Below are 13187 nucleotides of genomic sequence, written 5' to 3'. Positions count from 1 at the left end.
TGGGGTTAGTAGGCTCTGGATTTCCTCGCCAGGGCTCCTTGCAGCATGGAACCAGAGGCCCATTTTTCTTTGAAATGTAGAAATGTCACCACAGTGTCAATCTGATTTTCCCTCCCAGGACTTCTGCTGTCTGTGGTCAGCCCTGGTTTGCAGGTTGAATCCACCCTCTGTTTTCAGGGCTTCCACTTTACAACCCTCTTCTCTGCCCCCGGGCTTCATCCTGGGATTCTCAGCTTAGGAGCCCGGAGACCGTAGCCTAGGCCCTGCTCCTGCCCAGACTCCTCCTCCTCCAAACCCACCAAGTCCTCCTCACTGATCTAACTGCCAGCCCGTTTCTCTTGGGCCGCGCGTCTCCCTCTGGCCCCTGAGAAGGCCAGTTCTTACAAGTACCCTCATTTAAAGCAGGGTGCTGCCTCAGGTGCTCCTGCCAGCCCTGAGGAAGGGAGACTTTCTGGGTGCCAGACGGGGACTGGAATCATCCGTCTGACCTCCAGCCCCCAGGAAAGGTGAAGAGGGATTCCAAGACCCCCAGGTGTGGGGAGCAGTGGGGCCCAGCAGCAGGGCAGCCCTGACCCCAGGCAGTGAGGCGACAGCTGAGCTGTGCAGCAGCTCAGGGCCCCCCCCCTCCAGGGAGCTCACTGGGCTGGGAGGGACAGGGCTGCCGCCCAGCCTGGTCCACCTGATCCAGGTTCCAGGGTCCTGGGGCTGCTCTTGGGGTCTCCTCAGCTGGAGCAGGGGCTGCTCTGGGCCCTTGCTCTCTGCTCCGTATGGAGCCCACCATTTTTGGTGAAGTATTCTAACCCCACGTGTAGATGTCACTTTTTCTTATGATTCTGGCAAGTAACATTTTCACTGTTTGGGGGCAATTAGTTCCATCTGCCCTCAGGACCCCTTGAAGCCCTGGTCTGCAGATGGAAGGTGGTTTCCCTCAGTGGTGACCTCCCGGGCATTGTGGCAGCCTCAGGGAGGGGGCTCAGACGCATCTGTGCCATGGCCTCACCTGGGACCCCATGACTTGGTGGATAGATGCTCAGGCAGAGAGCATAGGACCCAGGGGCCCCAGCGGGCTGGGGGCTGGGACTGTAACCGTGCCCCCTCCTGAGGCCAGGGTGTTCCTGGACTGGCAGAGCAGACCCTGGGCCGCCATCCTCAAGAGCAAGCTCCGCATGTGCACCGCTCCATTCACGTTCACGGACTGGCTCCCACTCACCGAGCCCCCACCCCCTTTCACATAGACCAACGTGTTTGTCAAGAGAAAGTTAATTAAAAACATATTTCTCTAATTAAATGGCAGGCTGTGCTGTGCAAACAGTACAGCTCTTGTTTGAGAGCGAATCCCTCCCCGTTGCCAGGGCTACCCTGGGAACCCAGCAGAAGGACAGCACACGGCCAAGCATGCAGGGCAGGGACACGCTCCGGACGCAGCAGCCGGGTGCACACAGCTGGCCGGGCCTCTGAGCAGGGGCATGCCTGGCACCCACCCAGCGTTACCCACACACCCTGCCCATGCCCCTGGGAGGGGCCACAGCACTGTTCAGGCTGGAGCCAGGTCACAGTGCCTTGGCTCGACTCCTGCCCGGCTCTCCCACTCCTGTGCCAAACATGCCACGTCCAGCCCCACTGGCCCTTCACATCCCCCAGTGCCAGCTCACCTCCTGCCATAGCCTGACTGAGCCCCAGGCCTGAGTTCTAGAATCCAAGTCCAGGTGAGCCCTACCTTCCAGGCCCTGGCCGTGGACGCTGGGCCCCAGGTGGACCCCGCTGCTACCTTCCTGAGGTTGTGTTCGCAGACGTCTTTGTCTAAGAGTGTCGCTACCTTTGTGACCTGGACAGTCAGTGGGGGCAGAACTGAGTCTTGGCTGGACTTCGCAGGGAGCTCTGTGGCCCTGCACCCTGAGGAAGTTTGCTGCTTTGCAACCTCTTCCTGCACTGGTCTGACTTCAGCTCCTGTGGGGACGAGGGCTCAAGCCTGCCTGTCACCTGACACCTCATGTGGGTCACACCTGTCTCCTCCTGTCCCAGGCTGGGTTGGTTTCTCTCCCTCTGACTCATCCGCAGTTCATCTGCTGTCTTGGTCTTTCCAGAGTTGCTTCTGCCCCTCTCTCTCCTCCGGCTGATGTGTTTCTCCTCACACCCTCTTTTCATGGAGAATTTTCTAATTCCTCACGTGGGATGTGGAACTTCCTCCCTGGGCTTTTCTCCTTTATGGCAAACAGTGTCATATCACCATGCTGCTGGTGTGTGTCCGTAGGTTTTCTGTAGGAATTCTTTCCCCTTTGCCAGTTTTCCAGGATTTCTGCTTTTCCTTCTGCCTTCACTCGAAGGTTGCTGCCGCTATCTGCCGAGCGCTGCGTCCAGCACCAAGCAGCCTCCCGCCCTCGGCTGAACGGGCTTCTCTCCAGAACTGCCTATTGTTTGTAGGTTGTTCTGCCTTGGTTCTGTCTATTTGCTTGTGGTTTATTTAGAGGGAAACTGGGCCCACTGATTGCAGTTTATAGGAAGGAATAGATGTTTGAGATCCTCCAAGAAAGTGTTCAGACAGACCAGGCCGACGGTGCTGGTCCAGGCACAGGACAGCTGAGGCACAGCGGGCAGACACCAGCAGGCAGGCAGAGGCCAGAGGCCACCAGGGCTCCCTGGACTCCCTGGGTCACAGTGTTTCACTGTGCCAAGCGAGGACTTCCCGGAACCAGCTCTGTTCTGTAACTGGGTTGAGAGCAGAGCCAGGTGCTGCCCATACTGGGAGCCCAGGGACACTTGTCTTGGCCACTAAACCAGCCTATCGTCCGAGTGGATAAAAAGGCTTCATGCTGAGGACCCGACTCCAGGTCCCTAGGACAGGAGTCTTGGAGTGTGGTGGTCTAGCTTCCTCACGTTGCTAACGGACGTTCAAGGAGATCTGTCTCCTCTGCTGGTACTGGAGACTGTGTCCAGCTTTGCCCAGGGCAAGGCCCTCACAACAGCCCTGGGGAAAAGCAGGTGTCATGGCCATGCCCATGGGCCCCTGTGGGAGGTGTGCTTGGACACCGTGGACAGACTCACAGGTGTCACGCGAATGGATAGGGTGTGGGCAGGTTAAAGGCAGAGCAGCTGCGGAGAGGGCGCCAGGTTGGGAGTGGGTACATGGGCCATCCCGCCCTCAGCTGCCTGGGACCAGCTGTGTCCCCACTGCCTGTGGGGTAGGGAGGGGTGGGGGCCGCAGGTGGGCTTGGCGGGGCAGAAGCTGGGGCAGAACACTGCAGGCAGAAGAGGGGGCGTGGGGTCAGAGGCCACCAGCCCCTTGAGCCCCAGGAGCACTGCAGCCTCTGCTCCCAGGCGGGGAGGCTGCAGATGTGTCCTCTGAGACCACTCAGCACAGCAGAGACCCTGCTGAACCCAGGCCGTGCCTGCTTGCCAGCCTTCCTATAGGTGCACACACCCACGAGGCTCCTTGGCACACCAACTACCTACTCAAAGTGTGCGGGTTGTCCAGACCCCGTTCTTGCGCGTTACCCCCTAGCATTCAAACCTGCAGGAGCTGAGGCGGGTGCACTGTGCACCCACTCCCTGGAGTGCCCCTTGTTTCCAGGTGGGCCCTGTCTCTCTCCCTCCAGGAGCAAGTGGACGCACGGCAGCAGGCCCTGGGGAGAAGCAGGAGGCACGGTCAGGGCTTCACAGAGAACGGGAGGCTGCTGGAGGAGGAACTTGCTGGCCTTGGACACAGGAGCCAGGAGGCTGAGGGACCCCTGGAGCCCCAGCAACAGGTGAGGGCCTCAGCAGGGAGGGCAGGCCCTCACCCCAGGCAGCAGACCCCTCACCAGGAAGAGACCTCACTGCCTGGCCTCCTCAGTCTTCCCAGGAGGTCTAGGCAGTGCCACGTGGGAAGCATGGACGGTGACCCAGAAAGCATCCGATGCCCGGCTGGCAGATGGGGAAATGAGTCTGGAGGGAGTGGAGGGCTGATTCTCTTGCTCCACAGTGAGCAAGCACCCTGCAGCAAAGGAGGCAGCTGTAGATGCACAGCTTGGGTGGGGGCGTGGCTGAGGTCAAGCCCAGGGCCAGCGTCAAACAGAACGCCCAGCTCTTAGAAGCCGGGCGCCCCCTTCCCCGGCCCAGGTGCTCCGGCGGAGGTGGCGGCCGCGCGGGGAGCCAGCCGCACTGCGTGCAGAGCGACGCGCCCTGCGGGAGCGGACCACAGCGCCGCGCGCCCAGCGGGCCCGCCTACAGGGGGAGCTCGCCGCGCTGCGCGCACGCCTGGCGCAGGTACTTGGCTCCCGCGCGGTGGGGGTTCCCTGGCGAGGTGCAGGGTGCCGCAGGGACTGGGAGGTCTGGGGAGACCGGCTGGGCTGCTGGGAAGGGGTTTTCCCCGCCGGCATCTGTGTCTCAACCGCCCATGAGGATGGCACCAACTCCGGGGTTGTCACCCTACCCTGGTTCGCTGGGGACACACCAGGTCCTGGCAGTTCCCCGAGGCTTGGGACCCAGCTCTGCCAAAACATGTGACCAGCACACCATCCTCCTCCCCTGGAGCTGGAATGGCCCCTGCCTCAGGGGCCATGGGGCCCAAGCAGGAGGAGCAGGTGGAGCCAGGTCAGGTGTGCTTCTTAAACCTGGCTGCAGGCCACCCTCTCAGGGCTCTCAGAGGGGTGACCACTGCTCTCTCAGGGTCCCATCAGACAGGCCAGCCACACAACACCACCAGGAAAGCTCGTGTAGCCAGGGGTGTTGCTGGTCTTCACCCAGCTGGTCTCCATCATGCAGGTCAGTGTGCAGGACAGGGTCCACACAGCCTGGTGGACAGTCCCTTATCCCCACCATTAGAGCTTCTGAGCATTTCGGAAGCAGGAGGATCATGCAGCCCACCAGGCTGACCTGGCAAATGCACTGGGCCAGGCCATAGGTCCACTTGGGACCTACGTAGGTCCAAATTGGCCCCCAAGGAGGGTGACTCCAGAGAAGCTGCTAGGGGGTGGTGGGACGTGGGATGGGGAGGGGAGGACGGCACTGGGGTGGGCCGCTGGGCACCCAGCCATCTGACCCAGGGGCTCTGTGTCCCCTCCCGAAGGAGGAAGCAGGGTGCCGGCAGCCTCACTACTGCCACCACCCAGCCCACCAGGGGACAGAGGCCAGTGGCCAGGACGGTCAGGGATGCCACCACAGGGGGCCACCTGCCCTCCCACGAAGGAGGCATAGCCAGCAAGGTCCAGTCACAGGACCCTGCCACTGTTGCTGAAGGGTGACCCCCAGGCTGTGGGTCTGGGGCGTCTCCCCGTAGGTGCTGCAGGTCAGGTGGGGCTACGTCCAGCCAGGCCCTGGCGGTGCCAGGGGGCAGCAGTCAGCTGTGGGCACAGTGCTGGCTGTGGGCCCCTGGGGCTGCGGTGGAGGAGGGAAGGAACAGCTAATGAGTTCCAGGAGGTCAGCGGAGAGGGGCCGGCAAACCCATAAACCCTTTACTGGCGTCTCAGGAGGGGAAACCCGGATGTGGCCATTTATTTGTGTCGGACTTCACTTTTCTCTTCTCTTTACAACATGAACTTAGATTTTTAAAGGAACAGGTTTCTTTTTCCAGTGGGGGAGGACTGTTTCCCTCAGTCCTAAAGAAGAAAGGAGTGTTGTTTGTATAAAGCTCTAACCACTGCCCCATAACTATTCTTGCAAACCACCCACCTTATCCCAGGGTCCTTGAGAGACTCGCAACTCTGACCCCTGGTGAGAGGGCCAGTCTGCCCCGCACTGAAGGGAGGGCCAGCCTGGGACCCAGCAGGCAGTGGGACCTGCTTCCCCTCTGCGCCTGCCTGTCCTGGCCCAGCAAGCCTTTGAGGACAGGGCTGGGGAGGGACGTCACAGCAGCACCATGAGGATGTCCCGGGCTCTCTGGGCTAGTGGGCTGGGCCCCTCTGCTGCTGCTGCCCTCCCAGCCAGTGAGAGAATTTCCAGACTCCATGCATCCTTACAGGGGCAAAGCCTGTCCCACCAGCCTCACCTGGGAAACTGGTCTGATCGTCCCCCCTGCCCCATCCCATGCGAGGGCGGCTAGCGAGGGCTCTGCTGGGGCAGTGCAGCCTCTTGGCTATGCTGCAGGCTCACGCCCCCTCAGGAGTAGGCCTGTGTGACCTCATGGGTCAGGTCCTGCAGAAGGCCATGGGTATGTGGAGGTGCCCGGGAAGGAGCTGGGCAGAGGTCCTAGGATGCCACCTTAGCAGAGGTCTCCACAGGGATGACTCGGCCCTGTTCTTAAGCTACTCTGGCGGTGGATGTCGTGGTGCCAGGGGCAGGGGTCACTGCCCTGGCCAGCCCCACCAGCTCTCAGGGGCTACAGAGTCCCTCTCAGAGGAGTGCCCCTGCTCCCCAAAGGGAAAACCGGCCTGACCCCACGTGCCAGCCAGGAGGCCAGCACATCCCAGTACAAGCTCTGCACCCTTCCCCTGCAGACAGAGCGAGAGAAAACCAGGAGGGAGAGGGCCCTGGAGCAGCTGGGGGCCGAGAGGCAGCAGCTGGAGCAGTCCCTGATCACCCTGCACCAGGAGGTGGGCTGGACCCTGAGGCAGAACCTGCAGCTGCAGGTGAGCTGCGTGGGAGGGACTCTGTGCTCTGCAGGCTTGGGAGTGACCTGGGTGGGCTCCAGGTGAACGTGGGCCCCAGAGTGGGCTCTGCCAGTCTCGTGCCTGGATGCACACGCTCTCAGCACACACATGCAGGAACGCTCACTGGCTGTTGCACAGGATGCAGGCAGAGGCGAAACGCAGACCACACTGAGGCCACCTGGGATGGTGCTGAGGTCCCAGGCAGAGCTGGAGCCAGAGCCCAAGGCCCCAGGGCCCCCAGTGTTCTGTCTAGGTCCTCTGCTCTCCTGAGGTATCAGAGTTCCTTGGGGAATTCTGAGACCAAGCCTGGCTCTGCAGGGTAACACAGGGAACAGAGGGGCCCAGGCAAGCCTGGAGGGCGGGCCAGACAGTGTCCTCCAGGCCAGGGCTCAACAGCCACATGTAGCTCTGGGAGCCTTGGGCCTCCCCATCCACCTCCCCATCCATCAACCTTGGACGCCCTCAGGACCCACAGCCTGGTCAAGGGGAAACCCAGACGCCACTGAGGCTGATCTAAGGTCCACCCTGAGGCCTGAGCAGGTGGCCAGGACCCCAGGCCGGTGGGCTGAATGTGTGCTCAACCAGGGCTGCTGGGGTCCTGGTCCAGAGTGAGCACCGCCCCAGACAGTGAGGCCAGCAAAGGTCCAGCGACCCTGAGGAAAGTGCAGGCCCCCCTTGGACCTGGCTCAGGATTTGGGCAGTGCTCTGGAGTGGACAGCAGCAGGCCCTGCATCCTCGTTCCAGGCACAGAGGGCTGAGCTGGCCGTCCAGCACCAACAGGACCCGGCTGCAGAGGCGGAGAGGCTGCATGGGGCCCAGCTTCAGGCCACAGAGGCCCTGGAATCCCCCAGAGAGACCCACTGGCAATGGGGAAAGCGGCTGGAAGAGCAGGTAGGGCCAGGACCCCAGCCTCCTGAGCCGGGAGGGGAGAGGACCGCAGAAGGCACCCTGCAGGTGACCGTGTGGCCTCCACAGGAGGCCTCCCGCCAGGCGCTGTTCTTCAGCCTCTTAAGAGAGCAGACCTGTGGTTTACCCCACCCTCCCCAAGAGGAGGCATCGCCACCCTCTCTGGCTGTCCTGTGTGAGGGCAGAGACCGCGCCTGCCCTGTGCAGCTGAGCAGAGGTGGCCCTGCACCTGACCTGCAGAGTCACCAGGAAGAGCGGCACGCCGCACTCTGCTGGGCGGGGAAGTGTGGCCGTTTCTTGCACACGCACGTGCATGCACGCCAGGTCCTCCTGTGCCTGCATGGCGTGCCTGCTATGCAAATCGCCAGCTGCAGAGCCACCTGGTCAAAACCCTGGTTTTACAGATGAGGACACTGAAGCCTGAGGAGTGAAGTGGATGCCTGGGGTCACCCCAAGAGAGGGTCTTGGCCACCGGCCATTGTTGCTCACTTAATAAGCAAAGCCCCCTTCCCTAGCACTCCAAGCATTTCCATGGCCTGAAAAGAAGGGGTCTGTCCATGGGAAGGGCATCCTTGGGCCGGGCCCTGGCACCCTCTGTTGTTGGAGACTGCCCTCCATTCACCTGGTGCTTCTCTCCCACACACAGCTCCTCTCCTTGGGGGCTGGGACAGTGGCCTCCCAGTCCACCCACGCTGGCACAGGACTCTCTGTGCCCTGTGCCTGGCACACCCGCCTGACTCCATCCCTGCCTCTGTGCAGGTGGTCACCCTGAAGGAGCAGCTGGACCAGGAAGTGCAGCAGCGGCAACTCGCCCCCCTCAGCTAGACCCTGCGGGTCAGGCAGTGAGCCCTGCCGCAGCCCTGACGGACAGGAAGTGGGCTCCAGGTGGAGATGCCCGGGGCCTCCGCTGCTGATGCCTGTGTGCTGCATGAGGGGGCCAGGCTCCAACGGTGAGGTGGACGCCAGGCTCTCCCTGTGTCCCAGGGCTGCCACAGCAAGCACCTGTAGTCCTGCAGACTGCAGGAGTTCTGCCCCGGGCCCTCGGCCTCTGCCCGGGCTGGACCTTGCTGCTGGTGACCCCCTCCAGCACCCCTTCCCACAGAACACCCTTCCCACCTCAGGCTGCTGCTCCAGCCAGACCCAGCCCGTCCCGCCGCTCCTCAGCCTCAGGCTGTGTTCCACCCCTCCAGCTGTAAACACCGGGAACAGAAGGAAAACATTTCCACCCCGGGGCCAAAAACAGTCCTGCGAGGTCAGCCACCAGCCCCGTCCAGAGGCTGAGACCTCCCACATCCAGGAACTGCAGGCCCGTCCCAGCAGCAGGTGCCTGGAAGTGACTCAGATTCAAGTTCCCGTGACTCACTGGCCACGAGGGGCATGGCAGTGTGAAGTCTGGGTCCCCAGCTGGGGACAGTCTGTGGGAATCCAGCCCCGTGGCCGTGGAGGCTGAGGCTGCCTCCACTCCCTTCACCTGCTGGCGTGTCTGCGAGTTTCCCGTGAGCACTGGCCAGGGTGACCGTCCTCTCCAGATGGCTTCTTTCATGCTGTAAGTGGCACATTTCCAGGATCTCTGGGGCACATGCCCACCCGCTGATTCCCACAGGCAGCACAAGGCCCGGGTGGCCTGGGCCCGTGACAGCCTCGGGCCTCCTGGAACACCCTCAAGGACTCTGGCATGAGGCAGGGAGAACCAGAAGCGGGTGGAGCCCATCTGTCCATTGCAAGATCACGCAGCACTTAGAATAGGCTGTCCTGTCAGACCTCATTTTCTGGTTGAGATTAGCAGATATGTTGTAAATCACCCAGAACCAAAGCCAGAGAGAGTGGCAGGCGGGCCTCGTTCGGCCCGTCCACTCTGCCTGCCTGTTGGTGGCCTGTCATGAAGTCTGCCCAGGCCCTGAGGGGATGTGCACGGAGACCTAGCAGCAAGGGCTGCTCTGGGAGGGAAGACCCTAGTGCTGGCACGCCCACCTGCAGCGGCCAGTGCGGGCACCGTGAACTCAGTGGAGGCCGGCAGGTGTGCTTCCACGCTGCCCAACAGCATCCTGCACTACGGGAAGGGCAGGTGTGCGGTGCCCAAGGCCTCCACACCACACCCTCCACAGAGGCCTGGAGAGGTGGTGGGGAGGGAGGCTGGGCAGCCCCAGCCCTGGCTCAGAGTGCCCTGCGTGCCCTGCCTGCTCCCACCTCTCCAGTCCCTGCGCGCCACCCACGGGACAGAAATCCCTGGCACAGAGCTGCTGCTTGGCAAATGTGCACAGAGGGACCCTGCTTCAGTTGTGGGGGTCTGGGTGACTTCTCAGCTTCAGAGAGAAAGCCACGCATCGTTTGACCAACCTCTCATGGCAATGGGGGACCCTCCCTATCCTGCAGCTTATGGGGAATATTCCAAGTTTCTGTGAATCTGAGGTCTTTGTATTTTAATAGATATTTAAATCAGCACAGGAGACACTGATTTTACTTATTCAACACGAAGGTATATATTCAGGAAAAGAGGACTTTTCAAATGGAAGCACCGAGCAGTTTCCTGAGCGCTCGCCAAGGTGTGCAGGCCTCCCTGTGCGAGCAGCCATTACTGTGCCAGACGAAGGACCCCGCAGTGCCGCTTGAGGCACCTGGCTTAGGGCAGAAGCTGCTTCTGAACTGAGGTCACATAACACCAGCTGGACGTGGGTCAGGTCCAGAACTCCACTTCCCCTCTGCCCAGCAGGGAAGATGGAGAGGGGGCCAAAGGGAGGGGCCTGGACACACAGGCAGTGAGCGGGCAGGGGAGGGCTGCCCTGCACCTTCCCAGAGCGCAAGGGGCAGGACCGGGATGACCCTGCAGTGAACTGCCTCCACCCAGCCTGCTCTCAGAACTCAGGAGCGGGTCCAACACCTGCGTCCCCCAGCGTCACCCAACATGGCAGCCTTTGACCCCAACAAGGCCCAGAGGATCCCACCAATGGCTTGAGAGGTGCCAGCCTCGTGTGTGAGTCCAGCTCTGTGCCTGAGCTGGGCGACCTACCCTGACAGGCTCTCTGGATCTGAGAACCTGGAGGTGGCTCTTGGGCCTGGTGCCTGCAGGCACTCACCTCTGGGCATCTGTGCTGGGCTTTAGAGCACCAGGAAACACGCACACGAGGCCCAGAAGCAGGCAGCCCAGCTCCTAAGACAAGCACAAAGCCCCCGGCTACTTGCCAGACTCACTGCCTCTGCTGAGGGACTTGGGGGTGGCCAGGATCCCACTAACCTCTGACTGGGCAGCCCCGACGAGGCCCAGGCGTGCGCGGGGCGGGGGTTCCCACCTCCCAGGCATTTCTGGATGGTGCCACCGACTACAGAAGGAGAGGGTCCCACAGAGGACCTCAGCGGTCACCCCAAGGCAGGCCAGCCCCAGGGCTGGGTCAGGGAAGGTCTCGCCACAGCACAGCCAGGGCAGAAAACAGTGGGACAGTGTGTGGCTCACTTGGGCTCCTAAGACGTGTAGTTTTCAAATAGACCGTGGTGGCTTGACCCAGATGTGTTCTGAAAAGTGAGTCACAGGCGTTGTCACACTGCCACATGTGACATCCCAGGGGACGCAGTCTGCTGGGGCCACCACCCCACATGCAGCCCGTGCTTGACAGAGTCATACTTAACTGCAAAAATCATCATCAGCAAAACAAAGAACACAGGCTGGGCCGTGGCTCCGGGCAGAGCGCTCGCCCAGTGTGTGAGGCCCCGGGTCCACTCCTCAGCACAGCCTGAAGATGAACAAATGACTTCTTTAAAAAGAAGAAGGCCACCACCCACAATCCCTGCTTCAGCGGAGGTCGTGCTGTGGACGCTGCTTGGATCACTGCTGTTTAAGTTCTCTACGTGACCGTCACTAGGCACCCCATGTCGTTAAAGATGCCTCAGAGGCCTGGCTGCGGGCTGCAGAGCCTTCAGGAGGGAAGGGCCCTGGGTGCCCACAGGTGCTTCCTCTCTTGGCCGCCTGGTCATCAGGAAGCAGAGAATGGCCCTGCCCTGCAGGGACAGACTCTCAGGGCACCTCGTGGAGCCCGGAGCGGCACACGTGTGGCTCCACGGCTCCTGCCACGGACAGAGGGATGACAGGGGCACTCAGGAGTCTCACCGAGGCCAGGGCCCCCGCCTGAGTCAGCCTGACCATGGCTAAAGTTCCTCTTTCCCCTAAATAAAGCAGCACATGCCAAGCACTCTGATCATCTCCCGAAGGTCAGCAGCAGAAGTCTCATGGTGTGAGCTGGGGTGTGAGGCTTCCCACCCATGGTCGGTCCAGACTGGCTGCGCTGTCCTGCCTTCTCTGCCTCAGTGGCCAGCTGGGTGGGCCAGGGTGTCCTCAGGAGCCGGGCCCTCCCCATGTCCCTGCGACATCCCTGCCCCCTCCTGATGTGGGTGGAGTTTCACAGAGAGCTGGGCTTTGGGTCAGGCCCACAGGATGGCAAGAGCGTCTCTGGCAGGGGACCTGCACCCCCGGCCACCTCTGGGAGGGGAGCCACACTGGGGGTGGACTGCAGCCACCTTGATCTCCATGGACCCTGCATTCTGGGGCATCCTGAGGGTGGGTTCCCCGGCTCCCCACCTAAACTGCACACACACTCAGGCCCGAAATCAAAGTGTCACAGGTTTGTTGGGGAAGCTCAGGTCTCCTGCCACAGAAAATGAGCCTACTTGATAAAACCATCTTGGTTTTGATAAATGTGGACTTTCTGTTACAGAGACAAAGGCGCCCTTGAGTCCAGAGGGGACCCTAAAACAGCATGTTGCTGAAAAGTATTTCCTGATAATATTTTTAGCACCTGAAAAAAATTTTTTTCTCTTTTTTGCCTGTGGAGTTGTGTGTTTTTTTTTCTTTTAATGAAATATAATGCCCAGCAGTGGTGGGCCCTGTGTTAACCCCCACGCTCCCAGGCCCAGCTGAACATCTGCAGAGGGCTGAGTCTGGGCAGAGTCAGCAAAGCTGGGCAGCGGTCGTCACAGCCATCTGGGGTCGGAGATTGGAGGGCCTGGCCTGCTGCTGGCCTGGATCACAAACTCAGCTCTGAGGTGGGCCACGGCAGGCCAGACCCGCCCAGAGCAATTCAGGGATTCCTCCAGGTGGCTGGCCAGGACCCCTCGTCCAGGCCCGCCACCACCACACCTGAGGACTCAGAGCACCGCCTAAGTACCACTGCTCTTGGCACTGTGCTGGGCCCTGAGGCAAACCTAGTCCCGGGATCCCCAGGTAGACCCAAACCCAGACTAGACATGGGCCTTTACCAGGGTCCCTGAGGCACGTGCCCTGCACTCCAAGGTGCAGGCCCTGGGCTGGGCTCTGAGGGCAGAAGAGGAGGGCACTGTGGGAAGGAGGGGTTAGGCACAGTCCCCTCAGGCTCAAACTGTCACCTCTTCACCAAGAAGCCTGCCTCAGGCTGGAGCTGCCACCTGCCCTTCTACCTGGGAACAACAACTAAGAAAACAGAGACTGCCAGGTTTCCATGGAACAAAGACCGTCGGAAGAGAGTGTCCTGCTGGGTCCTACCATCTTGACCAGGCCTCCTGGCAGCTCTGCCCTTGAGGATGCCTGTGAGGACCCCATCCCGACAGTATTCGCAGGGCGGCTTGGGGAAGCACACCACGGTGGTGTCCTGTCCTGGGGTTCTCAAGGCCAGAGCGCAGCCCCAGGGCCAACCCTCCCACAGCTGACCTAGGGCAGAGCCCATCACCTCAAGAGGGCATGAGCACAGCAAGCCA

General features: G+C 61.4%; 1 protein-coding gene across 1 annotated transcript in view; it reads left to right on the top strand.

The window, feature by feature from the left end:
* Crocc2 (ciliary rootlet coiled-coil, rootletin family member 2) overlaps window positions 1–12243 on the top strand; it is a 66456-nt gene extending 54213 nt beyond the window's left edge. Inside the window, exons 29-33 of the mRNA XM_047547013.1 lie at window positions 3594–3743; window positions 4096–4242; window positions 6411–6542; window positions 7308–7454; window positions 8229–12243. Of these exons, the coding sequence (XP_047402969.1) occupies window positions 3594–3743; window positions 4096–4242; window positions 6411–6542; window positions 7308–7454; window positions 8229–8294 (642 nt within the window). The 3' untranslated portion in view covers window positions 8295–12243. The remainder of the gene's footprint in view (window positions 1–3593; window positions 3744–4095; window positions 4243–6410; window positions 6543–7307; window positions 7455–8228) is intronic.
* Window positions 12244–13187: the final 944 nt, after the last annotated feature.

Source organism: Sciurus carolinensis, chromosome 3 (assembly GCF_902686445.1).
Source record: "Sciurus carolinensis chromosome 3, mSciCar1.2, whole genome shotgun sequence".
In the NCBI taxonomy this organism is placed as follows: Eukaryota; Metazoa; Chordata; class Mammalia; order Rodentia; family Sciuridae; genus Sciurus; species Sciurus carolinensis.
Note: the sequence above shows the minus strand (reverse complement) of the source record. Positions and strands in the feature narration are given on the sequence as shown.